Source organism: Saccostrea cucullata, unplaced genomic scaffold, assembly GCF_032062105.1.
Source record: "Saccostrea cucullata isolate Sc308-1 unplaced genomic scaffold, CSIRO_AGI_Scuc_v1 ctg44, whole genome shotgun sequence".
NCBI classification, from domain to species: Eukaryota; Metazoa; Mollusca; class Bivalvia; order Ostreida; family Ostreidae; genus Saccostrea; species Saccostrea cuccullata.
Window position 1 is genome coordinate 740,156 of NW_026938421.1, and position 26,390 is coordinate 766,545.

General features: G+C 36.8%; 2 protein-coding genes across 2 annotated transcripts; both read left to right on the plus strand.

Annotated features, from left to right (window-relative positions):
• The first annotated feature begins 445 nt into the window (after positions 1 to 445).
• Positions 446 to 6,148, plus strand: LOC134250174 (MKI67 FHA domain-interacting nucleolar phosphoprotein-like). The gene is made up of 5 exons (XM_062732524.1): positions 446 to 478; positions 3,274 to 3,405; positions 4,360 to 4,468; positions 4,706 to 4,923; positions 5,178 to 6,148. The coding sequence occupies exons 1-5, from the start codon at positions 446 to 448 to the stop codon at positions 5,985 to 5,987; spliced, it is 1,302 nt and encodes a 433-aa protein (XP_062588508.1). The 3' UTR covers positions 5,988 to 6,148.
• A 3,582-nt stretch (positions 6,149 to 9,730) lies between these two features.
• Positions 9,731 to 26,126, plus strand: LOC134250203 (aspartyl aminopeptidase-like). Its single transcript, XM_062732558.1, has 15 exons — positions 9,731 to 9,762; positions 9,874 to 9,952; positions 11,146 to 11,234; positions 11,549 to 11,662; positions 12,530 to 12,655; positions 13,373 to 13,497; positions 13,905 to 13,998; positions 14,170 to 14,277; positions 14,553 to 14,630; positions 14,738 to 14,818; positions 18,167 to 18,324; positions 18,700 to 18,739; positions 18,828 to 18,929; positions 23,263 to 23,430; positions 25,434 to 26,126. The coding sequence occupies exons 1-15, from the start codon at positions 9,760 to 9,762 to the stop codon at positions 25,476 to 25,478; spliced, it is 1,410 nt and encodes a 469-aa protein (XP_062588542.1). The 5' UTR covers positions 9,731 to 9,759; the 3' UTR covers positions 25,479 to 26,126.
• The last annotated feature ends 264 nt before the right edge of the window (positions 26,127 to 26,390 follow it).

Sequence of the window (26,390 nt, forward strand, 5' to 3'; positions counted from 1 at the left end):
AAATCAGGAAAGGGTTTGGCTTTGGAGCCAGAAAAGCAAGAAGAATTTAAAGAGAACTTGAAAAAAATCAAGGCAAATATTGAATAGAATGTGCGAGAGACTGCCCTAGACTTCACGGTTAAAAATTGTCAGATTGTGTGACTATCAGCTCCAGCTTATTCCCTTGATAATGATTTAGCATTGGCTTGAAATAGCTAGAGAGCTGAAACAAATACCAAAAATCAATATTCGTTACTGTTATTCGATTCGCATGAACATTCCGTAGTTAAATAAAGGTGTTATTACATATACTTGCAAATCCTATTGTTAATTACTATATATCATGGAAAAGGAGAAGCAAAGTCGTTTGACATGTACAAAAAGTTACGAAAAATCAGGAAAGGGCCCGGCCGGGCAAAAGACATCGGCTTTGGAGCCGGCCCAAATTTAAAGACATTTAAAGAGAATGCCGTTATATATGAAAAAAATCAAGGCAAAGGTAATTGAATAGAATGTGCGAGAGACTGCCCGAGAAGATCATGTTTGAAAATGAAACCGGTTAAAAATTGAAGAGATTGAGTTTTTAAAATTAAACAGACCAGGACATTGTGCTGGACTATCAGCTCCAGCTTATTAGTGTGACATAATGATTTAGTAAACAAATACCTGATTTTTTTTAAACGATTTTTTTTAATTCCATATGGAATTTTTGTGAAAAAATAGCTAGTAGCAGCTGTTAATATTTTTAAACGAATACCAAAAATCAATATTCGTTACTGTTATTCGAAATTGCCAGCATTCGGGTGATTTACATCAATTACACTTTTAGTTAAATAAAGGTGTTATTATGCCTTTTTCATATACTTGCAAATCCTAGGTGTTGTTAATTCAACGAGCACGGGCCGAGGTGTCGTTGGGCCGAGTAGTCGTTTACCTCTACGGACCCGGTTTAACGATAGAATTCGTTTATATATCGATAAGCATAGTGTAAGAAATAAACGTCTGTTCAAAGTCGTTTGACATGTACAAAGTACACACAGGCACCTGACGTTACTTATTTTTCTTTTAATAAAAAAAATATACCCTTACCTTATAATAAACCAAGGCTCCCAACGGCGCCATCTTGAATTTTTCAAGGTCTGCCACATCCACTTGTATTTTCGTCTGAAACTCCGTCAAATAAATTCCCTGCAACCATATTCTTTCTGTGGCCAGTCTTTCGAGGTCTAAACTTACGGACACTGCAGCCAGAAGGGCGCATCACACTTGCAAATATTAAAAATCCCTCGTCAAACTCGATCTACTGCTTCAACAATCCGAGAAATCGCCAAAGGGGAAAAAAAATGTCGCCATGCCATTACTTTATTGCAATACATAAAATTGTAGATCTCAACACTCCCTGGAATAATTTTAGTGTGGAACCCCCCCCCCCTCTCACACACGTGGGTACATACTTTGAATAAACAAAGTCAATCTTCTCCACGGATATCGCTCAATCAGGGCATCAATCATGACAGTGTTATTAATTATATCAAGTGCATGTAATTAGGGACTTACAACCGACTCAATATTTTGTCTCGAAAATGTTCATTGATCAGCTAGCATGATATCAGGCCGATCTTCGACATTTACAAAATATAATCGCTTTGATCAAGCTATATCGAAATTATTTTAGAGAGAAATGCAATGAATGTTCTTACATGTATATTACGTTGTATTATTGTCTGAACTGTTTTTGGAATAAGTAGTTTATAACTTTCGCTGGTTATTTTTAAAAATAAATCAAACAAATATATTGACCAATCAAAAAAGGGCTTTCCTTAAGAATTTCAAGTCATATGTAAACTTCCGGCCCCCCTTTGGCGATTTCTCGGATTGTTGAAGCAGTAGATCGAGTTTGACGAGGGATTTTTAATATTTGCAAGTGTGATGCGCCCTTCTGGCTGCAGTGTCTGTAAGTTTAGACCTCGAAAGACTGGCCACAGAAAGAATATGGTTGCAGGGAATTTATTTGACGGAGTTTCAGACGAAAATACAAGTGGATGTGGCAGACCTTGAAAAATTCAAGGTGGCGCCGTTGGGAGCCTTGGTTTATTTTAAGGTAAGGGTATATTTTTTTTATTAAAAGAAAAATAAGTAACGTCAGGTGCCTGTGAAAGTACATTAAGACTTGCTTTTACTTTCAACAAATAACTAAATTAGAAAAAGAATCTTTATCAACAATCATAAGCCTCTTTACTTCTTAAAATTAGTTCAATGTCTTGCATTCTGATTATGTAAAACGCTCAGTCACCAAACCAGCAGGTGCACGCCATGTTTTACTGTTATATTTAAAATAAACGAAAAACGGTCCGTTTCCAGAAATGTCCTGTAAATTTATTTAGACTATATTAAAATTTAAAATATTACATTCTCAAAAAAGTATAATGTAATGTATATTTTTTCACAAATGATTTCTGCAATTATTTATAAATCGGAACAATCGATACTATTTGTTAATCTGGAATAATTTTCTCCGCACAATATAAATCTTTCATTATTTTCGATAGTAAAAATCATGGCGGTCTAGATCGGAGATACATGAGGCTGATGAATGTTTGTCTTGAAGATGATTAAATAGATTTGACATCATGCCTTTATCAGGCCAGTAGTACCATGTGGACAAATATTTTCATTTGCGAATGTTTGAATGTTTGAACATCCGTTTCAGCTCTACTATCTAGCTTATTAAGCAATTCAGATAGCTTGAAAAAATTAAATGCAGTTTTTCACAAAACTGTTTTATTGTAAAAAAAAAAAAAAAAAAGAAAAAAAAAGGAAAAAAAAAATTGCTATCAAAAAAGCAACCCAAATTAAAGATAGATTAAGTACATTTATATATGCCATATAAATTATCAGCACTTAAGACTTAAAAAAATGATTTATTAGTCATCAAGGTTCAAACAAGGTTGCACAGAAATTCACCCTGTGTTTTATTTTATACATCCAGTGGCCAAAAGACCTAAGAGGCTCAATGTGTATGGAATGCAAGGTAAATATGTACACCTTGATTGGACCTGAATTACAATTTTATTTCCATTGTAACCAAATAAATTCACTGTGAGGCCAAGTCAAATAAATTGTGCTTGAAACAAAGATTTAGTGCATACTAAAATGCATATAACATCTTATTATTTGTTTTTGTATTGGAAAAACTGTGCATTGTTTATTCCCCTGGGGAGCAGGAATCGTAGAGTGAATGTAAATAAAACAGGCCCTTGAGGTTGATTTGAAATTTTGATTTTGATTTACAAGGGAGAAAAAGAAAAAGGATCAGGAGTTGTCTACCTTGGACATCTTCCCCATGGATTTTATGAAGGCCAACTCAAGAAATACATGTCACAGTTTGGAAAAGTGAAAGCTGTGAAGGTTTCCCGTAGTAATAAGGTGAGATATACCAGGCTGGCCTAGTAGATTTAGAATTAAATCTATGTTCAGGACTTCCTGGATCAAAAAACTTAAGTGGAAGTTCCAATCATTTTTCTATAAGGCCAAAAAAAATTAATTAATAGTTTCATCAGTTCAAAAATGGCTGCATTGATCAATTTTATTGACATATTGAAAAGGGAAATAACTCAATTTTTCTATTTTTCCAAGTTGAAAAAGAAAATCGAGTTATTCCCCTTTTCATTAATGCTAAGAAAGACGTTTTTATTAGAAAAACAATATATTTCTTCTAAATCTAAAGTATTTTATCAATTAACTTTTAAATAAATGTTTGGAATAACATTATTTAACGTTGAAAACATATTATACCTAATTTCAGAGATCAAAACTTAAGAATTAGTAGATATTATCATTTCTATTGCACAAATGACTTACAAAAAAAGGTGTAAAACCTGCTTTCGAAAAAACAAAAACAAAAACAAAACAAAAAACAAAAAAAAGCCTGCCTGTCGCATTGAATTTTTAATTTTTTGGCCTGAGAAACTATTATTTTTTTTTGGCCTAAGTATTTTAACCTTGATTTTTTTTTTACAAATCCTCAAATATCCCAAACTTCCAGACAATAAGGTTTGACTGTAATTACTATCCACGGCACTTCACTGAAGGAAGACAGATGAGGTGGGGTTTTCTGGTAGAATATTTACAATATAGAAAGTAGGAAATCTAACTAAATCACTCAGGTGACATGCTTATTTCTGTTGGTTGCTAAACAATTCCAGCTTCCTCTCTGAAACAAATATCAATTTTATCATAATTATAGCATGTATGGGTAAGAGACACACCAATGTGATGGGTTCTACTCTCCTAGGTGAATCTGCTCTTGGTATAAATGCATCTTCTCATTCCTATCTTTACTTGGTACATGTATTGTCAAAGGTATACTTTCATTTGTAGACTGGTAAAAGTAAAGGCTACGCTTTTGTGGAATTCCAGTCAGATGATGTGGCCAGAATTGTAGCAGACACTATGAACAATTACCTGGTGTTTGAAAGACTCATCAAGTGTAGGGTTTTATATTAGAGGTTTTCTTATACCAAATAGTAAAGGCAAATAGTATTCATATTTAAAATTTGGAAAAGAGAAAATTGAAAGTTTGAGCTGAATTTCATTAAGTGTAGGGTTTTATATCAGAGTTTTTAACCAAATAATGAAGGCAAAAAGTATTCATATTTAGAATTTGGAAAAGAGAAAATGCCAATTAATGAAAATTAGAGCTGACCTTCGAGACTGTATATTTTAGGCCAGTATATTCCATCCGAGAAACTTCATCCTAAAACAATGGGCAGAAGAAGTGGCGTGTTTAAGCCACCAAAAGCACATATCATCGCTCGTGATAGACACAACAACAGGAAAGCCGAGTTCAAACAGGAAAAGTCGATAAAAAGACTTCTGAAAAAGCAGAAAAAGAGAAGCGACATGCTGAAGGTGTTAGGGATTGACCTGAAAATGAACACTCTTGTAAGTATCCACCAACAGTGTATTAATGTCAAAATATTTAAAATATTTAAATATACATATTTAAAAAAATATGCTATCTGTGAACAATAATGTCATTGATAAAACATGTTTATGTTATGAGATTGTGAATGAATGTATTTTAAAAAAATATATGATACACTAAATAGTGTTATGAAATAAAGTTTGGCATTCATAAATTGCAATCATTTCAGAATAATTCTTTTTTTACAGTCAAAATTTATTCTAATTTACAGGAGAAAGTTTTAGAAACAGGGAAGCAAATTATTGAAGAAAAAGAAAAGGAGAAATTGACCCATGAAACAACAGAAACAAATGTGAAGACACATGTAAAATCTAATGCAAAAACACCGGACTCTGCTAAAAAATCTAAGTCAGATTCCAAGTCACCTCTGTCTTCTGCTGAAGCAACACCTAAGGGACCATCAACACTCTCTAAAGTCACTCCACTGTCCTCCAAGTCAACACCTGTATCATCAAAGAAAGCAAAAACACCTAAAGAAGCCCCAGCTGTGAGTGAAGGAAGGCAGCAAACTCCCAAAGGAAAACCTATAGCAGCAACCCCAGTAACAACAAAGGCAACACCTCCAACATCTAAGAAAGCAAAAACACCTAAAGGAACCCCAGGTGTAGGCAAAGCCACCCAACAAACACCAAAAGCAACAACAGCAACATCGAAGGCAACACCTGTACATAAACTAACACCGATGCCAAAAAAGAAAAACAGGAAGACAATTAGTCCTCAGATCTCACCAAAAGATCAAAGTATGGAGATCTTAATGGAGGACAGTGAAGAGGAGGACATTTCATTTAAAACTCCCCCCAACACCGTACGATCCTCCAAAACCCCGACCTTATCCACCTCCGTGAAAAAGAAGCGGCCTCAGTCAGGAAGCAGTAACACTCCAGTCACCGTACGATCCGACAAAACCCCGACCTTATCCGCCTCCGCGAAAAAGAAGCGGCCTCAGTCAGGGAGCAGTAACACTCCACTCAGAAAAATTAATGAACCACAGAGCAAGAAGAAGAGGAAAAGTTTGGAATGAAAAAAAAATTAATGTCATATGAGAATTGATATCCAATGAAGTTGACTTTCATGGTGAACTTTTAGAGTTGTTATTGCACAGTAAGTGGCATTTATATGGGTATTTTGTTTATCATTTTGCAATATTCATGCCATGAAAAGACTTGTAATAAAAATTTTTATATATTCTGTTACAAGAATCGTAAAAAATTACACAACTAAATAAAGACATTTACAATGATAGCATTGTTAATTTAACTACAACAGTAAAACAAGATATGTCTGTGAAACACTGATATCTCCGTATGGCTAGGGTTGAATTCTCTCAAATGCATGTCAAACTCCAAAGGTCAAGGTCAAAAGTGTTGGTACCCAAAGGAAGGTCTTGTTACAAGGAATACACCTGTGAAATATGCAAACCCTAGTTCTAACTGTTCAAAAGGTATGACCAAGGTTAAATTTTTTTAAAAAATGGGTCTAACTTTTTAGGTCAAGGTCAAAAGCTCAAAAATATTTATACCAGCTGAAAAGTCTTGTCACAATGAATACATATGTGAAGTATGAAAGCCCTAGCCCCAACTGTTCAAAAGTTATGGCCAAGGTTAAAGTGTTGTGGTACCCAAAGAAAGGTCTTGTTACAAGAAATGCCCCTATGAAATATGAAACCCTAGTTCTAACTGTTAAGAAGTGTTTAAAAGTTATGACCAAGGTTAAAGTTTTGAAAAAGTGGGTCAAACTCTTAGGACAAGGTCAAAAATATTTATACCAGGTGAAAAGTCTTGTCACAATAAATACACATGAAGTATGAAAGCCCTAGCCCTTGCTGTTCAAAAGTTATGGCTAAGGTTAAAGTGTGTTGTTTTTTTTTTGGTAAAAGTAGGTCAAACTTCAAGAACAAGAGATAAATTTGGTAGTACCCACAGAAAGGTCTTGTCACAAGGAATACACCTGTGAAGTATAAATGCCATAGCCCCACCCACTCAATAGTTATGGGCTAGGTTAAAGATGACAACAGAGAGACGGGACAAGAACAATATACCCCGGGGATCTTTCGATCCAGGGGCATAAAAATATTTGGGTCAAATAATCAAATGTAAAATAATCAGATATGTAGGGTTTTCTGAAGCCCCAAATATAATTGATTGATGCTTCGTGGAGAATGCTTTGGAAAAGCTAGGAGAAGTATTTGGGGCATCTTTGTCAATTTAAAGCCCACTACCGTATTTACATGCCATTGTTTTGCAATACTGGAATGATTTTTAATATACAATTTTCTTATTTACTACATAGTAATACTTACCTTTAGACAAAAATGGTAAGAAATTTACATCTTGAAAAATTTTACTGCTCAAAAGTTAATTTTAAGCACTTGACCAAAGGTCAGGGTTCAAAGGTCAGGGTCATTACAGGGCCCTTTATGAGTAACTTCAGTCCTTGGAATCAAACTTTTACATTGAAAGGCATAGAAAATCTTTAAAACCCTTCTTAAGAACCACTGGGTTAGTAAAGCAGAAACTTATGTGGAAGCTTCCTGAGGTAGTTTAGATTCTAAATTGTTTCAATCACTGCCCCTGGGGTTAGGGTGGGACGTACCTTAATTTGGAATCAAAGTTAAATTCACATTGAAACACATAGGAAACTAAAGGTATACTGTGTACAATGAGCTCACTAAATGATACCCCCCGCCTCCCATATGAATATAATGGCAGTGTGCATGTTTTGCTAAGGGGAACCCAAAATATGTGTCAGATCAAAAAGTAAAATAGGAGGTGCACAATGGCAATATGTAATAAAGATTCTGTGAAAGTTTCATCCAATTTCATTCAGTGGTATGAGAAGAGTTGCAGATAAGAGATGCATGGGTACCCCAAAGCGTAACAGATGGACGGACATCCCGATTACTATATACCCTCCTGCTTTTCAAGCGGGGGTATAAAAATCTTCTTTTAAGAAACATTGAACCAGTAAATTTGAAACTTATGTGGAAGCTTCCTGAGGTGTGTAAATTCTAAATCCGTGGTCTCCAGGGTTTGGGAGGGGCTACATATTAGGGATTCACATTACTTTGAAACAAAGGAAAATCCTTTGAAATCTTCTCTTCAAAAAACAATTTAATATAGTCCAGTAAAGCTGCAACTTATGTGGGAGCTTCCTAAGATAGTCTAGATTCAAACTGTTCCAATCAAATGGCCCTTGGGGTTAGGATGAGGGCACGTACAATAGAGTATCAAAGTTTTACATTGAATCTTGTATCATGGCTGCGGTGTTTTTCCTTTGAAGTCAAGTGTACAATAACTGGAGATACACCGATGGGCGCAGCCAGCAAAAACTGTGCCGTGTAAATAAATTATTGAACACCTAGGCGATTTCATCATTTTAAATTACATGTATTCTGAATCTGAATTACAGAATGAATGGGCTTTGTAATATACAAAGGCAAAATTTCTGCAAGTGAAATAAAAGTCTTTCACATAAATTACAGTTCATATATATCCCAAACTACTAAATGATTTTACGGAACTCTTCAAATATTCAATCCACAGCAACGAGAAATCAAATTCTTGACATTCATGAATTCCACACAGAAATATATTAAAATATCCCACCTATTGTAATATAGGGCTTAAGCTGTACTGCATCCAAAGATGAAGAGTAATTGACCCTGGCACAGCGTTTTCGTGAATACGACAACTCTCGAATATATCAAATAATCAACGGGTATCTTTTTTTCTTGATTTTCGAATAACACTTGAATTTACCTTCTTCGTCTTCAAATTTTTCTTTTTTGATATCCAAAGGTTTTCATTAACATCCAGGGGCGGATCCAGCAATTTTTGAAAGGGGGGAGGCTCCAGGTCGGTGCCCCCAGCACTCAGAATCACACCTCGACCACTTTAAATCCGTAGCTACATTTAAAAGAAAGGGGGCCTCCAAAAACAGTTGACAAGGAAAAAACCTTTTGCACCACACTCTAAAATCCTGGGGGGGGGGGGGGGGGGGGGGGGGGGGCTGGGATGCTGCAATCCAACGTCCTTTTTCATGAACACACGCACGTAAAATGTGTTTATTAAAAATACTGACAGGAAGGAGAGATTATCCATGCGGTCACCTGACAAAAACTATACATTTTCTATTGGTGTAATTAAAAATCATGCATGAAAATCTGTGACATGACGTTTGATTGGCCATGATACAAGAAAGTTATTGAATATTTATTATGGTGTATCCTGAGTTATTTGGACGAAGGGCGGAGACTCGTGCTTCGCACTCGTCCAAATAACTCAGGATACACCATAATAAATATACAATAACTATTACATATATATAGGAAACATTTTTAAATAATATGCTGAAACTTACGTGGAAGCTTAATTCCTGGGATGGTGTATGGTTTCTAAATTGTTCCACTCATGACCCCTGAGGTGAATTAAGATGGGACCACAATCAGGAAACAAATTATTACCTGGAGGGTCAACATGGTCAAATCTGATGAAAAACAGCAGGACCAAAGTGACTCAGGTGAGCATTGTACGTGGTCCATCATTATTATTTTTTTAAAATATAAATCATGACTTTCAATGGTATGGTGGGACCACAATGGGTGATCAAATTTTTATTGGAACATATAGGAGGAAAATCTGCTGATGGGGAAAAGTAAGTTCATAATGTCTCATGTTAGTATTGTGGCCCATGGGCCATGTGGAATCGCAAAAGCGAAAGTGAATCGGGATCGACATTCACATTTTTTTTTCAACTGAGAAGCAGTCAGTGGCGTCTTTGTCAACAGTCAGGGAATGGTAAAAACGTTTATCATAAGATTATCAATTCAATACGTAATTAGAATTTTAGTAAAAGGTCTCACAAACCCATTAAACTATATCATGGTAACTGGGATTTCCACTTTTCAGAGTTCGACTAAGGAAAGCGTTCTTTCGGCTGCAAAGCAGTTTCTGAACTTTGTCAACAAGAGCCCATCTCCCTACCACGGTAACAAATTACAAATATCTCCGAGATTAAAAAAAAATATGTTTTATTAAAGAAATGAATTGCGATATTAACAAGTTTAATTTGTGTTTGTCTCTTCCACACTCAGTGGTGGCAGCGGCCTCTCTGGTCCAGTTCAGAACTCTGGTCCCAAGCCATGTTCCATAACTCTTATATTTATAGAGCAAATTATAGCACAATGTAAATATATATAGATATTCACCTTTTTCATGCACAATGTAAATTGTTTTCTATAACACTTAGTTTATTTATACTTTCCATGGCACTTAGTTTTTTTCTTTTTTTTTTTCATATACTTTTTAAATTAAAATTTAGAGGTCCGTTTGCGCAGAGCCAGCGTATAATCATCAGGTTTGATGGAACACTGTATATGTACGCTGTAGATGTACATGTAGATGTCTGATTCTTAACAATGGAAAATAAAAAAACCAAAAACATTTTATTATCATATTGTAACATTGAACTCTCTATGAAAGATAAAGCACCAACCTAAAGATACTTAGCCCTAGTTAGAATAATCTAACTGTGTCTCGGTACAGGCCCTCACCACAGTTAGAATACGTCCCATATACTTGTAATGTAGCAAATCGGAGCGGATCCGCTCCGAAACGATTTTGAAGAATATAAAATGATTTGCACTGGGAATAACTGCCAAAATAATCAAAACAAACCTTTTTGAGATTGCTTATGCCTTTTATCCCATAAAATAATCCATATAAATACGAAAATCCAATTAATTTTCTCAACGTTTTTCTCTCGATTCAAATTACTACATTCGGAACTCTCTAGATTGTTCCTAGTAAATGCACTATGCGAGTTATCGCCCGTGTTTCTTTCTGCTACATTACGAATACACGGAACGAATTCTATCGTTAAACCGGGTCCGTAGGACAATATCATTTTAACGATAGAACATTCTATCTAACTTAGCCCTAGGTTTGGTTTAAAGTTTTTGTCAACAAATTTATTCTTGAGATCTCTGTATATATGAGTTACCTAGAAATTACGTCCCCAGGCTGGAACCAATAAAATTTTGCTTGTCTAATAACATTGAACTCCACAAATTACATGTAAAATCATTCCAGAGTAAATGTATCTACATCTCTGATAACAGGAACATAGATACAAAATAAATTTGTAATGTGTGTTTTAACTTTTTTTTGGTATTTGTATAGTTGTCCAAGAAGTAAAGAATATTCTTGTATCAGCTGGCTTCAAAGAACTGAGTGAAACAGAGCCATGGTCAGTGAAACCTTTGGACAAGGTAATACTATACAGGGATTGATTAATTGTCAGTAGGATTTTAATTGTATTCCATTTTGTATAGAAATTTTGATTATCTGTCTGTACATTCAATCATAATATCTTTTTCATACATCAAGAATTGTGACTATGTTTCAAATATGTTCTAAATTGTTATGTGCAAATTTATTTACAGTAAAAATAGAATTCATTTCTTGTTTTAAAGATTTAAACTGCACATCAAATATTACTAGGATATTTTTTATAACTACATTTGTAAATGAAAGAGAGTCTGTTTTATGTATGAAAACAATTGACTTTATTTCTCCATACTAGTGTTTTTTGACCCGAAATCATTCTACCATCATTGCGTTTGCTGTTGGTGGGAAATTTAAGCCAGGGAATGGGTTCAGTATCATCGGAGCTCACACTGACAGCCCTTGTTTGAAGGTATGTAGATGAAATAAAGTAGTCAGCATTTTGTACATGTCATTATGTATTATAAAGCACTCAATACTTATAATTTTAAAGATTTACTAACATCAAAAAGCAAAAAAAAAAAAAAACGAAAGTACAGTGTTGAATGTACATTGTATAAATTTGATCCTGTATAAAGTGTTTTTAAATTGTGCAATTTCTGATACATACATTTTTAATGTAACTACGACATTTGCTTTTTGATATTTTTGATATTATATTAATAAATCTTTAAAAATTTTCTATATAAGTATGGAGTGCTTATTTAAGGAGTGTTTTTCAGTTTTGTGCGAGTTATTGGTGTGTGAATCACACAGACTTGTCACGTAGGCATATTTCATGAAGCGCGCTAGCGCTTCATGAAAAATATGCGTACGTGCAAGTCTGTGTGATTCACACACCAATAATTCACACTAAGCTGAAAAACATTCCTTATATTTCCATTTTACATGTTTGGAAGCAACTAAAACATACTCAATATTTGAATTTATCTCTGTCCTATACTAACATCGCTGCTGCCTCATTGTGACGTCACGTGAACGCACGTTTCTCCGTGTATATTTCTACGCGCGAGTATACACAAAAATGACTTTCAAATCAATTTCACAGTTGGCTTAGTAGAAAAACACAGCGAATGTAAATATACACAAGTACATGTACAAATATTTATCAGATGATAAAGATTGTACAATATGTATCTTAGTTTTATTTGAAAGGAGAAACTCGGTTGCTAGTTGCTATATTATCTGTCTGTCATCACTTTCAGGTGATTGTTTTAGGTCTGTGTAGTTTTTTCCTCTCTCATTTATATATTGTAATGTATGTATGTACCATTGGCAGGTGAAGCCCCGCTCTAAAGTTGATAAGAGTGGGTTTCAGATGGTAGGGGTGCAGTGTTACGGTGGGGGGATCTGGCACACCTGGTTTGACCGGGACCTGACTCTGGCAGGTAGAGTCATCACTAAGGTAAGTCATTCAAATTGACCATCTCAGAAGTCATTCAAATTGACCATCTCAGAAGTCAGCAGCCAAAAATTTCACTTTAAAAAGCATGGAGGAAATAAGTCAAGAGAAATAATGGTGGTTCTACTTTTAAAAGAAATAGACATTTTAATATTAACAGCATTGTCTTTGATAATCTATTAAAGGTAAATATTTAACATAATAACGTAATAAAAATGTCCTATTAAGGCACTTGATATCTCCATTTCTCTATATAGGAATTTTAAAGAGTTGGTATAGCAGAATAGAAATAATTCCCTTGTTATTTTAATTGTTGGAAAGTCCCCCCCACCCCCTTCCCCTGTCTCAAGATTCCTCTGGTAAATAAAAACCCTGCCCTGTAGGCCATTTTTGTTTGCCAACAAATTCTCTTGAATATCGGGGAATAATATCCAACAATGCCTCTGAGGTGGAAATTATTTCTTAAATATTATGACCAAGATATAATTATAATGGTTTAATTTTCAAAATGGAGAGAGGCTGGAGCACAGGTTACTGAAAATTTGCCCCCCCCCCCTTCCCAGTTTCAAGATTCCTTTCCTTTGGCAAATAAAAACCTGCCCTTTGGGCTCAGTTTTTGTTTGCCAACAATATTGTCCAACAGTGGTTCTGAGGTCTGAATTATTTCTTAAATACATGTATATTATGACCCAGATATAACTATTATGGTTTAATTTTCAGAATGGAGAGAGACTGGAACACAGGTTGTTGAATCTGGAGAAACCCATCCTTAAGATTCCTAACATCTGCATTCATCTGATGAGGGACCACAACGAAAAGTTCTCCCCCAATAAAGAAACACACTTGTAAGTCATGTAAAGAATGTGCTGGATTTTTGTGTAGGCTTGGTACCAGTTTAGCTGTCCCACTATTAAAGTTTGACGATAAAGTTAAGTTTAGACGAGTGTCTTGCTTGGAAAATACTGTTATCTAATTATGATATTGAGAATCAGGAAATGAACATCTTTTTTTTCAATGTCAGATGCTTTTGCTATTTTAATGATTACAAAGTGCATTTCAGGGGAATGCATAAGAGAAGCAAAAAAGCATATGTACATATATATACATTTTTACCTTTAAAAGACTTACCTCCATTTCATATTATTTGCATTTCATTTATTATTATTGTCAAATGCCTTTAGCATAAGCAAAATGAAGTAGAAGATACATGTATATAAAAAGATAAATCATATTTTTTCTTTCTTTTAAACAGATTGCCTGTATTGGCAACAGCTGTTCAAGCAGAACTACAGGGTGTTCCAAAAAACTCTGAAGAAAACAAAAAAGAAGAGGGATTTAAATTAGAGGTTACTAATGGCTTTATTATTGCCAGATACATTATCATGTCCAACCATAATGTCAAAAACTGATTTTTATCTGAAATATTGCATGATTGTTTTAACAAGTATTGCTTCCCTTGTAGAAAGATAAATTTTAATATGACTGTTTTAACCGGCATTGTTTTTTTTTTTTTATAGAAAGATAAACATCAGCCCCTCTTGGTAAAGCTAATATGTGATGCACTGAACATTCAACCAGAGCAGATGTTGGACTTTGAACTCTGTCTAGCAGACACCCAGCCTGGTGTAAGACTAATAAATTCATTTTCAAATCATTATGTAAATTTTCTTGCAGTACTACTTAATCTGGTGATGACCAAATAAAACATGATTTTCTCTTTCTATATAGATCATTAATCAACTATAATTTATTGTTCCATTGATACACTTTATGTTAGGCTTTCATTCAGCATGAGGAGAGTGACATCATTAGAGACTAAAGCAATAAATATATGTCATTTGAGGGGATGAAAGAGAATTTCATTTACAAAATGTAGTAAATGCAACTGTTACTTTTTCAGGCTATAGGTGGAGCATTAGATGAGTTTATCTTTTCGCCCCGACTGGACAATTTACTGAACGCATACTGTGCTACAAGCGTGAGTTATACACATATTATAACCAATTCTGAGAGCATCGTTAAAGTTTGAGCCTATTGAAATCCATTAAATTAATACTTACTAAATTTTTCTGCTCCATTTTACAGGCTTTGGCAGAATCTTGTGATGATGGAAGTCTGGCATCAGACACCAATATAAGGCTGATTTGTCTATTTGATAATGAGGAGGTAAGCTTGTCTATTTGTTAACGAGGAGATAGCTTACATGTCGCTGACATGTCTATTTGATAATGAGGAGGTAAGCTTGTCTATTTGTTAACGAGGAGATAAGCTTATATGTGGCTGATGTGTCTATTTGATAATGAGGAAGTAAGCTTCTATATAGCTGATATGTCTATTTGATAATGAGGAGGTAAGCTTCTATATGACTGATATGTCTATTTGATAACAAGGAGGTAAGCTTATATAAGGCTGATATGTCTATTTGTCTTAGCTTATATATGGCTGATATGTCTATTTGATAATGAGGAGGTAAGCTTCTATATAACTGATATGTCTATTTGATAACAAGGAGGTAAGCTTATATAAGGCTGATATGTTTATTTGTCTAAGCTTATATAAGGCTAATATGTCTATTTGATAATGAGGAGGTAAGCTTATATATGGCTGATATGTCTATTTGAAAACAAGGAGGTAAGCTTATATAAGGCTGATATGTCTATTTGTCTAAGCTTATATATGGCTGATATGTCTATTTGATAATGAGGAGGTAAGCTTCTATATGACTGATATGTCTATTTGATAACAAGGTGGTAAGCTTATATAAGGCTGATATGTCTATTTGTCTAAGCTTATATAAGGCTAATATGTCTATTTGATAATGAGGAGGTAAGCTTATATATGGCTGATATGTCTATTTGAAAACAAGGAGGTAAGCTTATATAAGGCTGATATGTCTATTTGTCTAAGCTTATATAAGGCTGATATGTCTATTTGATAATGAGGAGGTAAGCTTATATATGGCTTATATGTCTATTTGAAAACAAGGAGGTAAGCTTATATAAGGCTGATATGTCTATTTGTCTAAGCTTATATACGGCTGATATGTCTATTTGATAATGAGGAGGTAAGCTTCTATATGGCTGATATGTCTATTTGATAACAAGGAGGTAAGCTTATATAAGGCTGATATGTCTATTTGTCTAAGCTTATATAAGGCTGATATGTCTATTTGATAATGAGGAGGTAAGCTTATATATGGCTGATATGTCTATTTGAAAACAAGGAGGTAAGCTTATATAAGGCTGATATGTCTATTTGTCTAAGCTTATATATGGCTGATATGTCTATTTGATAATGAGGAGGTAAGCTTATATATGGCTGATATGTCTATTTGATAACAAGGAGGTAAGCTTATATAAGGCTGATATGTCTATTTGTCTAAGCTTATATAAGACTGATATGTCTATTTGATAATGAGGAGGTAAGCTTATATATGGCTGATATGTCTTTTTGAAAACAAGGAGGTAAGCTTATATAAGGCTGATATGTCTATTTGTCTAAGCTTATATAAGGCTGATATGTCTATTTGTCCAAGCTTATAAATGGCTGATATGTCTGTTTGATAATGAGGAGGTAAGCTTATAAATGGCTGATATGTCTATTTGATAATGAGGAGGTAAGCTTATATATGGCTGATATGTCTATTTGATAACAAGGAGGTAAGCTTATATATGGCTGATATGTCTATTTGTCTAAGCTTGTATGTGGCAGCTGATATGTCTATTAGATAATGAGGAGGTAAGCTTATATATGGCTGATATGTCTATTTGATATTATTATGCTTCCTGTCAGTTTGTCTCTATATAACCTATACCCTACTATTCTCGCATAGTGGTCTAAGGATTTATATAGCGTAAACATAATATGCCAAAATAGTGCACGGCTTTATTTACTGAATAAAATTCTTTGATGCACACGCCGGGCATCGAACTCACGACCATGAGATTGTCAGTCCGATGCCTTATCGATTACGCCACAGAGACGATCACTGATTAATTGAATTTTATTAAATATATAAGCTTAATTTATACAATTGACACAAGAAGGAAAAAATATACAAATATTATTTGAAAACAGTTATATTATTCTAAGGGACCTAAGATTAATGTATTCAACAAAGTTTCAAACTAATCACATACAGATCGTTAGATGAACTGATTTCATAGGGTCATTTAAACGCTTTTTTATATGACGCTTGATTGAAGGATGTAAAAGAAAATTATCAATGAGAATCGACGTCTGCAAACAAACAACAATTACTAACAAAACGGAAAATAAAGATGAGTTGCTTTGGGACAGAAAATCCCGACTTATTTAGAGAAAATACTAGTAACCAAAATAACTAAGCATGCAACCAATTATGAATTTTAGCATGAAGATTTTGAATGAATTCTTGCAAGTGCGCTGTGTTAGCACCGATATTTTCAGAAAAAAGTCAAATGAATTGCCGCATAAATAATTACAACAGTCAGCATAATAATAACAATAGTGTTGCATTATGCATGTACTATGCCTAAATAGTAGGCAGGGTTTGAAACATAGTGCACTCGCCTCCGGCTCGTGCACCATATGTCAAACCCTGCCTACTAATTAGGCATAGTACATGCATAATGCAACACTATTATATAAATAAGGAGGTAAGTTCATATAAGGCTGATATGTCTATTTGTCTAAGCTTCTATGTCAATTTGAGAATGAGGAGGTAAGCTTATATAAGACTGATATGTCTATTTGTCTAAGCTTATATGTGGCTGATATGTCTATTTGTCTAAGCTTATAAATGGCTGATATGTCTATTTGTCTAAGCTTATATAAGTCTGATATTTCTATTTAATAATGAGGAGGTAAGCTGATATATGGCTGATATGTCTATTTGTCTAAGCTTATATGTGGCTGATATGTCTATTTGTCTAAGCTTATAAATGGCTGGTATGTCTATTTGTCTAAGCTTATATAAGTCTGATATGTCTATTTGATAATGAGGAGGTAAGCTTATATATGGCTAATATGTCTGTTTGTCTAAGCTTATATAAGTCTGATATTTCTATTTAATAATGAGGAGGTAAGCTTATATATGGCTGATATGTCTGTTTGTCTAAGCTTATATAAGTCTGATATGTCTATTTGATAATGAGGAGGTAAGCTTATATATGGCTGATATGTCTATTTACCTAAGCTTATATAAGGCTGATATGTCTACTTGATAATGAGGAGGTAAGCTTGGTGAGGGGTTGGCAGCCCCCTCCCCCTCTTTAAAAAAATTAACCATATATAGAATACTATTGAAGATTTAGCTACTATATGATTGTACTCAGACAATATTAATTTATCATGACACTTTATTAGCTCATCTGAGCTGAAAGCCCCAACAAAACTGAAAATATTTGGTGACCTAAAAAATAAAATTACTTTCTACATGCATGTATTCGGGTGAAATATCTGATTTCTGTTCCATGTGCAATGTACGACATCTTCCTTTACAAATACCTTTATATAAGATCTGTTGTTTTGTAGGTGGGTTCTGAGAGTGCCCAGGGGGCTGCCTCCACCCTACAGGAACTGGTCCTCCGTCGACTTAGTGCTGGAGGGACAAGCACTGCTTTTGAGGAGTCCATTCCCAAGTCCTACATGGTCAGTGCAGACCAAGCTCATGCAGTTCACCCTAACTACCCGTACGTTTGGCTTCTTATGTTTTCTTAACTTTTGGTTATTTCTTTTTCTTCTTTTTAATGACAATGCAACTTCGTTCAACTGTATTGGGAGTACAAATTTGATGAGGAAATGGAAATAGAGACTCAATTTCATAATACCTGTTTAAGCCCTTCATGCTCCATGAATATTGTACTCCTCAGGTGGCTAAATCATCCTAATGACTCAAAAACAGCAATAATTGTATAATATGTTGTTAATGTGGTCAGTGTAATAAAGGATGTGAAATACTTGTGCCACTCAGGTGTTGATGAAGGTTATAAATCCCTTTTTTACATAAATATGTTTGATGATGTTCATCAAACTTTTTCTTATATATTTGCTTGCCTTTTTTTCAGGGAAAAACATGAGGACAATCACAAGATTGGATTACACAAAGTAAGTTTATTCTGCTCAAGTATAAATGTGTTAAAACAGAATAATTCTAATTTATTTGGGATGTATTTTTGTTTTTGTGTTTTGGAAGGGAGTTGCCATTAAGTTCAATGCCAACCAGAGATATGCCACAACAGCAATGACTGCCTCCATCTTAAGGGAGATAGCTAGGCTAGGACAGTGTCCACTACAGGTATGGCTAGGCTAGTACAGTGTCCACTACAGGTATGGCTATAGGCTAGTACAGTGTCCACTACAGGTATGGCTATTGGCTAGGGCAGTGTCCACTACAGGTATGGCTATAGGCTAGGACAGTGTCCACTACAGGTATGGCTAGGCTAGGATAGTGTCCACTACAGGTATGGCTATAGGCTAGTACAGTGTCCACTACAGGTATGGCTATAGGCTAGTACAGTGTCCACTACAGGTATGGCTAGGCTAGGATAGTGTCCACTACAGGTATGGCTAGGCTAGGATAGTGTCCACTACAGGTATGGCTAGGCTAGGGCAGTGTCCACTACAGGTATGGCTAGGCTAGGATAGTGTCCACTACAGGTATGGCTATAGGCTAGTACAGTGTCCACTACAGGTATGGCTATACGCTAGGACAGTATCCACTACAGGTATGGCTATAGACTAGGACAGTGTCCACTACAGGTATGGCTATACGCTAGGACAGTGTCCACTACAGGTATGGCTATAGGCTAGGGCAGTGTCCACTACAGGTATGGCTATAGGCTAGAACAGTGTCCACTACAGGTATGGCTATTGGCTAGGAGAGTGTCCACTACAGGTATGGCTATACGCTAGGACAGTGTCCACTACAGGTATGGCTATACGCTAGGACAGTGTCCACTACAGGTATGGCTAGGCTAGGACAGTGTCCACTACAGGTATGGCTATAGGCTAGTACAGTGTCCACTACAGGTATGGCTATTGGCTAGGACAGTGTCCACTACAGGTATGGCTATAGGCTAGGGCAGTGTCCACTACAGGTATGGCTATAGGCTAGGACAGTGTCCACTACAGGTATGGCTATAGGCTAGAACAGTGTCCACTACAGGTATGGCTATTGGCTAGGAGAGTGTCCACTACAGGTATGGCTATACGCTAGGACAGTGTCCACTACAGGTATGGCTATACGCTAGGACAGTGTCCACTACAGGTATGGCTAGGCTAGGACAGTGTCCACTACAGGTATGGCTATAGGCTAGTACAGTGTCCACTACAGGTATGGCTATTGGCTAGGACAGTGTCCACTACAGGTATGGCTATAGGCTAGGGCAGTGTCCACTACAGGTATGGCTATAGGCTAGGACAGTGTCCACTACAGGTATGGCTATAGGCTAGGACAGTGTCCACTACAGGTATGGCTATACGCTAGGACAGTGTCCACTACAGGTATGGCTATAGGCTAGGACAGTGTCCACTACAGGTATGGCTATAGGCTAGGACAGTGTCCACTACAGGTATGGCTATAGGCTAGGGCAGTGTCCACTACAGGTATGGCTATAGGCTAGGACAGTGTCCACTACAGGTATGGCTATAGGCTAGGACAGTGTCCACTACAGGTATGGCTATAGGCTAGGACAGTGTCCACTACAGGTATGGCTATAGGCTAGGACAGTGTCCACTACAGGTATGGCTATACGCTAGGACAGTGTCCACTACAGGTATGGCTATACGCTAGGACAGTATCCACTACAGGTATGGCTATACGCTAGGACAGTGTCCACTACAGGTATGGCTAGGCTAGGACAGTGTCCACTACAGGTATGGCTATATGCTAGGACAGTGTCCACTACAGGTATGGCTATAGGCTAGGACAGTGTCCACTACAGGTATGGCTATACGCTAGGACAGTGTCCACTACAGGTATGGCTATAGGCTAGGACAGTGTCCACTACAGGTATGGCTATAGGCTAGGACAGTGTCCACTACAGGTATGGCTATAGGCTAGGACAGTGTCCACTACAGGTATGGCTATAGGCTAAGACAGTGTCCACTACAGGTATGGCTGTAGGCTAGGACAGTGTCCACTACAGGTATGGCTATTGGCTAGGACAGTGTCCACTACAGGTATGGCTATAGGCTAGGACAGTGTCCACTACAGGTATGGCTATAGGCTAGGACAGTGTCCACTACAGGTATGGCTATAGGCTAGGACAGTGTCCACTACAGGTATGGCTATACGCTAGGACAGTGTCCACTACAGGTATGGCTAGGCTAGGACAGTGTTCACTACAGGTATGGCTAGGCTAGTACAGTGTCCACTACAGGTATGGCTGCTAGGCTAGGAGAGTGTCCACTACAGGTATGGCTAGGCTAGGATAGTGTCCACTACAGGTATGGCTATAGGCTAGGGCAGTGTCCACTACAGGTATGGCTATAGGCTAGGGCAGTGTCCACTACAGGTATGGCTATAGGCTAGGACAGTGTCCACTACAGGTATGGCTATACGCTAGGACAGTGTCCACTACAGGTATGGCTAGGCTAGGACAGTGTCCACTACAGGTATGGCTATATGCTAGGACAGTGTCCACTACAGGTATGGCTATACACTAGGACAGTGTCCACTACAGGTATGGCTATAGGCTAGGACAGTGTCCACTACAGGTATGGCTATACACTAGGACAGTGTCCACTACAGGTATGGCTATTGGCTAGGACAGTGTCCACTACAGGTATGGCTATAGGCTAGGACAGTGTCCACTACAGGTATGGCTATAGGCTAGGACAGTGTCCACTACAGGTATGGCTAGGCTAGGAAAGTCCACTACAGGTATGGCTATAGGCTAGGACAGTGTTCACTACAGGTATGGCTAGGACAGTATCCACTATAGCTAGGCTAGGATAGTGTCCACTCCAGGTATGGCCATTGGATAGGACAGTGTCCACTACAGGTATGGCTAGGCTAGGATGGTGTCTACTACAGGCATGGCCAGGCTAGGGCAGTGTCCAATACAGGTATGGCTAGGCTAGGATAGTGTCTACTACAGGTATGGCCAGGCTAGGGCAGTGTCCAATACAGGTATGGCTATTGGCTAGGATAGTGTCCACTACAGGTATGGCTATTGGCTAGGATAGTGTCCACTACAGGTATGGCTATAGGCTAGTACAGCGTCCACTACAGGTATGGCTATAGGCTAGGACAGTGTCCACTACAGGTATGGCTATAGGCTAGTACAGCGTCCACTACAGGTATGGCTATAGGCTAGGACAGTGTCCACTACAGGTTTGGCTATTGGCTAGGATAGTGTCCACTACAGGTATGGCTATTGGCTAGGATAGTGTCCACTACAGGTATGGCTATAGGCTAGGATAGTGTCCACTACAGGTATGGCTATAGGCTAGGACAGTGTCCACTACAGGTATGGCTATAGGCTAGGACAGCGTCCACTACAGGCATAGCTATAGGCTAGGGCAGTGTCCACTACAGGTATGGCTAGGCTAAGGCAGTGTCCACTACAGGTATGGCTATAGGCTAGGACAGTGTCCACTACAGGTATGGCTATAGGCTAGGACAGTGTCCACTACAGGTATGGCTATACGCTAGGACAGTGTCCACTACAGGTATGGCTATAGGCTAGGACAGTGTCCACTACAGGTATGGCTATAGGCTAGGACAGTGTCCACTACAGGTATGGCTAGGCTAGGATAGTGTCCACTACAGGTATGGCTATAGGCTAGGGCAGTGTCCACTACAGGTATGGCTATAGGCTAGGACAGTGTCCACTACAGGTATGGCTATAGGCTAGGGCAGTGTCCACTACAGGTATGGCTATAGGCTAGGACAGTGTCCACTACAGGTATGGCTATAGGCTAGGGCAGTGTCCACTACAGGTATGGCTATAGGCTAGAACAGTGTCCGCTACAGGTTTGGCTATAGACTAGGACAGTGTCCACTACAGGTATGGCTATAGGCTAGGGCAGTGTCCACTGCAGTTATGGCTATAGATTAGGACAGTGTCCACTACAGGTATGGCTGCCACTAGGCTAGGACAGTGTCTGCTACAGGTTTGGCTATAGGCTAGGACAGTGTCCATTACAGGTATGGCTAGGCTAGGACAGTGTCCACTACAGGTATGGCTAGGCTAGGACAGTGTCCACTACAGATATGGCTAGGCTAGGATAGTGTCCACTACAGGTATGGCTAGGCTAGGATAGTGTCCACTACAGGTATGGCTAGGCTAGGACAGTGTTCACTACAGGTATGGCTAGGCTAGTACAGTGTCCATTACAGGTATGGGTAGGCTAGGTCCGCTAGGAGAGTGTCCACTACAAGTATTGTGAAATCAGACAATGGGGACAAATCTTTATTAAAAGAAAAATACTTATACTGAAGCTCAAATGTGTCCCACTTGTAAAAATTTTCATTATTAGTTAAAGGTCTACAGAAATTTGGAATTTTAAGAATCCTTACATGAGCTTTTTATTGTCTCAGTGAAAGCAACATTTCTTGTAATATATAAACATTCTGAAAGATTATGTTTTAAATGAAACCTTTGCTATGTTTTACTCTATAGGAAATAGTAGTGAGGAATGACTCGGCCTGTGGATCAACTATTGGACCTATCATGTCTGCCAAGCTAGGAATGCCAACCATTGATGTGGGAGCTCCTCAGCTCAGCATGCACTCCATCAGAGAAATGTGCTGTACAAGCAGTGTCCTACAGACCAGTCAGCTGTTCAAGGTACAGTCACATGATTACATTGTACTCACTCAGAATAAAGTCAGAGAAATGTGCTGTACAAGTAGTGTCCTACAGACCAGTCAACTGTTCAAGGTACAGTTACAGGATTTTTGTGTACACATTTAGCAAAGTCCAAATGACCACTTTATTCTTCAAGGATTTCAATGTGTGGTACTAAGTGGTCAGCAGAAATACTCCATAGTACAACAATCTTGATTATATTTAGCTCATCTCAATAAAGTCAAAGAGATGTGCTGATACTGTTGGTGTCGGCGTTCCAGGTTAAGTTTTTTGTCGGAGTTTTCTTTTTAAGTACTTCTATACCCTAAAATGGTTAACATTCATGGAAGATGCTTCTAGTGTGTTTCCTTGTACCAGATAAGGTTTCAGATGCTGCAATTTCAGTAAAGGAATGGCCAGGTCAATGTTTTGGAGCAGGTAAACATTTTTGGTGCAGTGTTTTTGGTGTAGGTCTTATTTCCAAGTAACTATAAGCCCTATGTTGACCAAACTTGCATGAATGATACATCTATGGATGTATACAACCAAGTTTGCTTTGGATGCTGAATCTGACCTACATTTTTCAGATGAGTAAACGGGTTAAAGTTTTTGGTGCAGGACTCATTTCTAAGTAACTGTGAACCCTATGTTGACCAAACTTGCATGGATGAAACATATAAAGATGCTTACTACCAGACTTGTTTCAGATGTTGAATCTGATCTACATTTTCAGGATGAGTGAAAAGGTTAGTTTTTATGCAGGACATATTTCCAAATAACCATGAGCCCTATGTTGAACAAACTTGCATGGATGAAACATCTATGGAAGCACACTTATGGACTTGCTTTGGATGCTGGATCCAACATACATATTCCAGGTAATGGACCAGGTAAATGTTACATGTAAGGTTGCAGGTATATCACTAAGAAACTACAAGGCCTATATCAACCAAACTTGCATGGATGATGCATCAAGGGATGAACACTCTCAAACTTTCTTCAGATGCTGGATTTAAATTACATTTTCTTGATGGGTGACTAGTTTGAAGTTTTTGTATAGGTCTATTCCCAAGTAACTGCAGGCCTTATCAGATCAAATTGCATTAATTTTGCATTTTGGGGTGTAAACATCTAGAATGTTACTTAATTGTGGGACTTTGCCTTACGTAAACTTTTTAAAGACAACATTTGTTGAGGTGAGCTCTAATCTCTGATTACCTGTTTTTTTTCTTCTCTCAGGTCTTAATTAAATTATATAAGGCTGCAGGTATATCATTAAGAAACTACAAGGCCTATATCAACCCTTGCAGGTTGACAATGGTTTTCAAGGGATGTCAATTTCAAACTTTCTCCAGATGCTGGATTTGATTTTATTATACATGTCTTCTAGATTTAAAATGTGCAATACAAACTGGTTTGAAGTTTACCGCTACTTCGAAAAAGATTTTACTGACCTCTTTATTGTTTATTTGATACTCTACGAGTCCTTTATCATCAAATTGCATAAGTTTTGCATTTTGTTGTTTTCAAAGCTATCGGACGAATTTTGACGTCAAGTTTATTCTGGTTCTTTGCCTTACTTAGAAACTTCTGAAAAGACATCATTTGCATGTGGCATTACCGTTGTGTTACCTGTTGTCGTGTGTTCTCTGATTACCAGTTTTTTTTTCTCTCTCTCTTTTTGGTCTTATATTATATTATTAAATAACTTTCAAGCTTGAATATTGACAAAATTTTCAATCCCCAAAAATTGGCTCCCACAGATAATGATGAATGCAGAAATTAAGAATATGCCAAAAAATGTAAACTAAATTTACAACATTGATTCCGGTTTGTTTTGCAAGTTATAAAGGAAAACAAATTTAGTTGGCAGTCCAAATTAAACCTTTGCTAGCTATTGATCAGTTGACAGGAAATTCAAATTTTATGTGCACCCACAGAAAATAAGTTTAATTACACCCATTGTCAATTTAGACATGTCTATTTTTTTTATTCTATTGCAGGCATTCTTTGAGCACTATCCAAGTGTGTTTAGATCCATGAAATGAAATTTTCTTGGCAATTCTGGGATATGTGAAGCCTTCTGTGATGTGATATTGTTCCATGTTCTATATTCAGGGTTGAGACCACGATCTCATTTTATATTCAAGATTGTATTGTCTTATATTTATATCCACTGAAAATTTTCTTCTTTGATCAATCATGAAATATAATTTAGTCAATGATGCACTGGAACTTTGTGCTAAATGTTGTGGATTTAACATCAAGTGAAATACAGTGTTAGAAATATAAAGGTTAAATAAAGCCCTGTGTACATTGAACTGGTATTTCTTAATGATGTGGTACAATGAAACCTACAATATAATGAGGATTGAGTATGTCTTTATTTCAATTCAGAAAAGTAATTTATTTTTTTATTTACACATATTTTCTTCCTAGCATAATTTTTGGCAATTTTTACCTTGTAAAACATGAGAAAAATAACTTTAAATTCAGTATTGTGATATCAGATAATTTTTTTTGTATTCTTTATGTGATCAAATGAAGTATGATCATGATTTTAAAAACTTATTTACTGAAATACTGTTGTAAAACAAGTACCGGTGTTTTTATAATTTCAAACGTGGACACCGATCAAGGCTTATTTTTGTATTATGGTCATTCAAGTCTTTAAATAAATCAATGAACATCCACAAGGTTTTAATTTGATTTCTTAGCACCTTTTCACTCTGGAGTGGTGTTGCCAAGCTATCTGAGCATCTCTGACTACTAGTATCACAGCTGGAGTCTGATAAACTGTAGTCATTTAATGTTAGATATGTTGCTTCCATTTACTCTTATATACTTGGACTCAAGAGTAACTAATTCAGTAGCCACAAATGTTGTGCGAGTGTAATTCAAAATCTGTCTAACTCTTGATACATGAATACAAGTAGAGAGGCATGTCTGGTACCATGCCT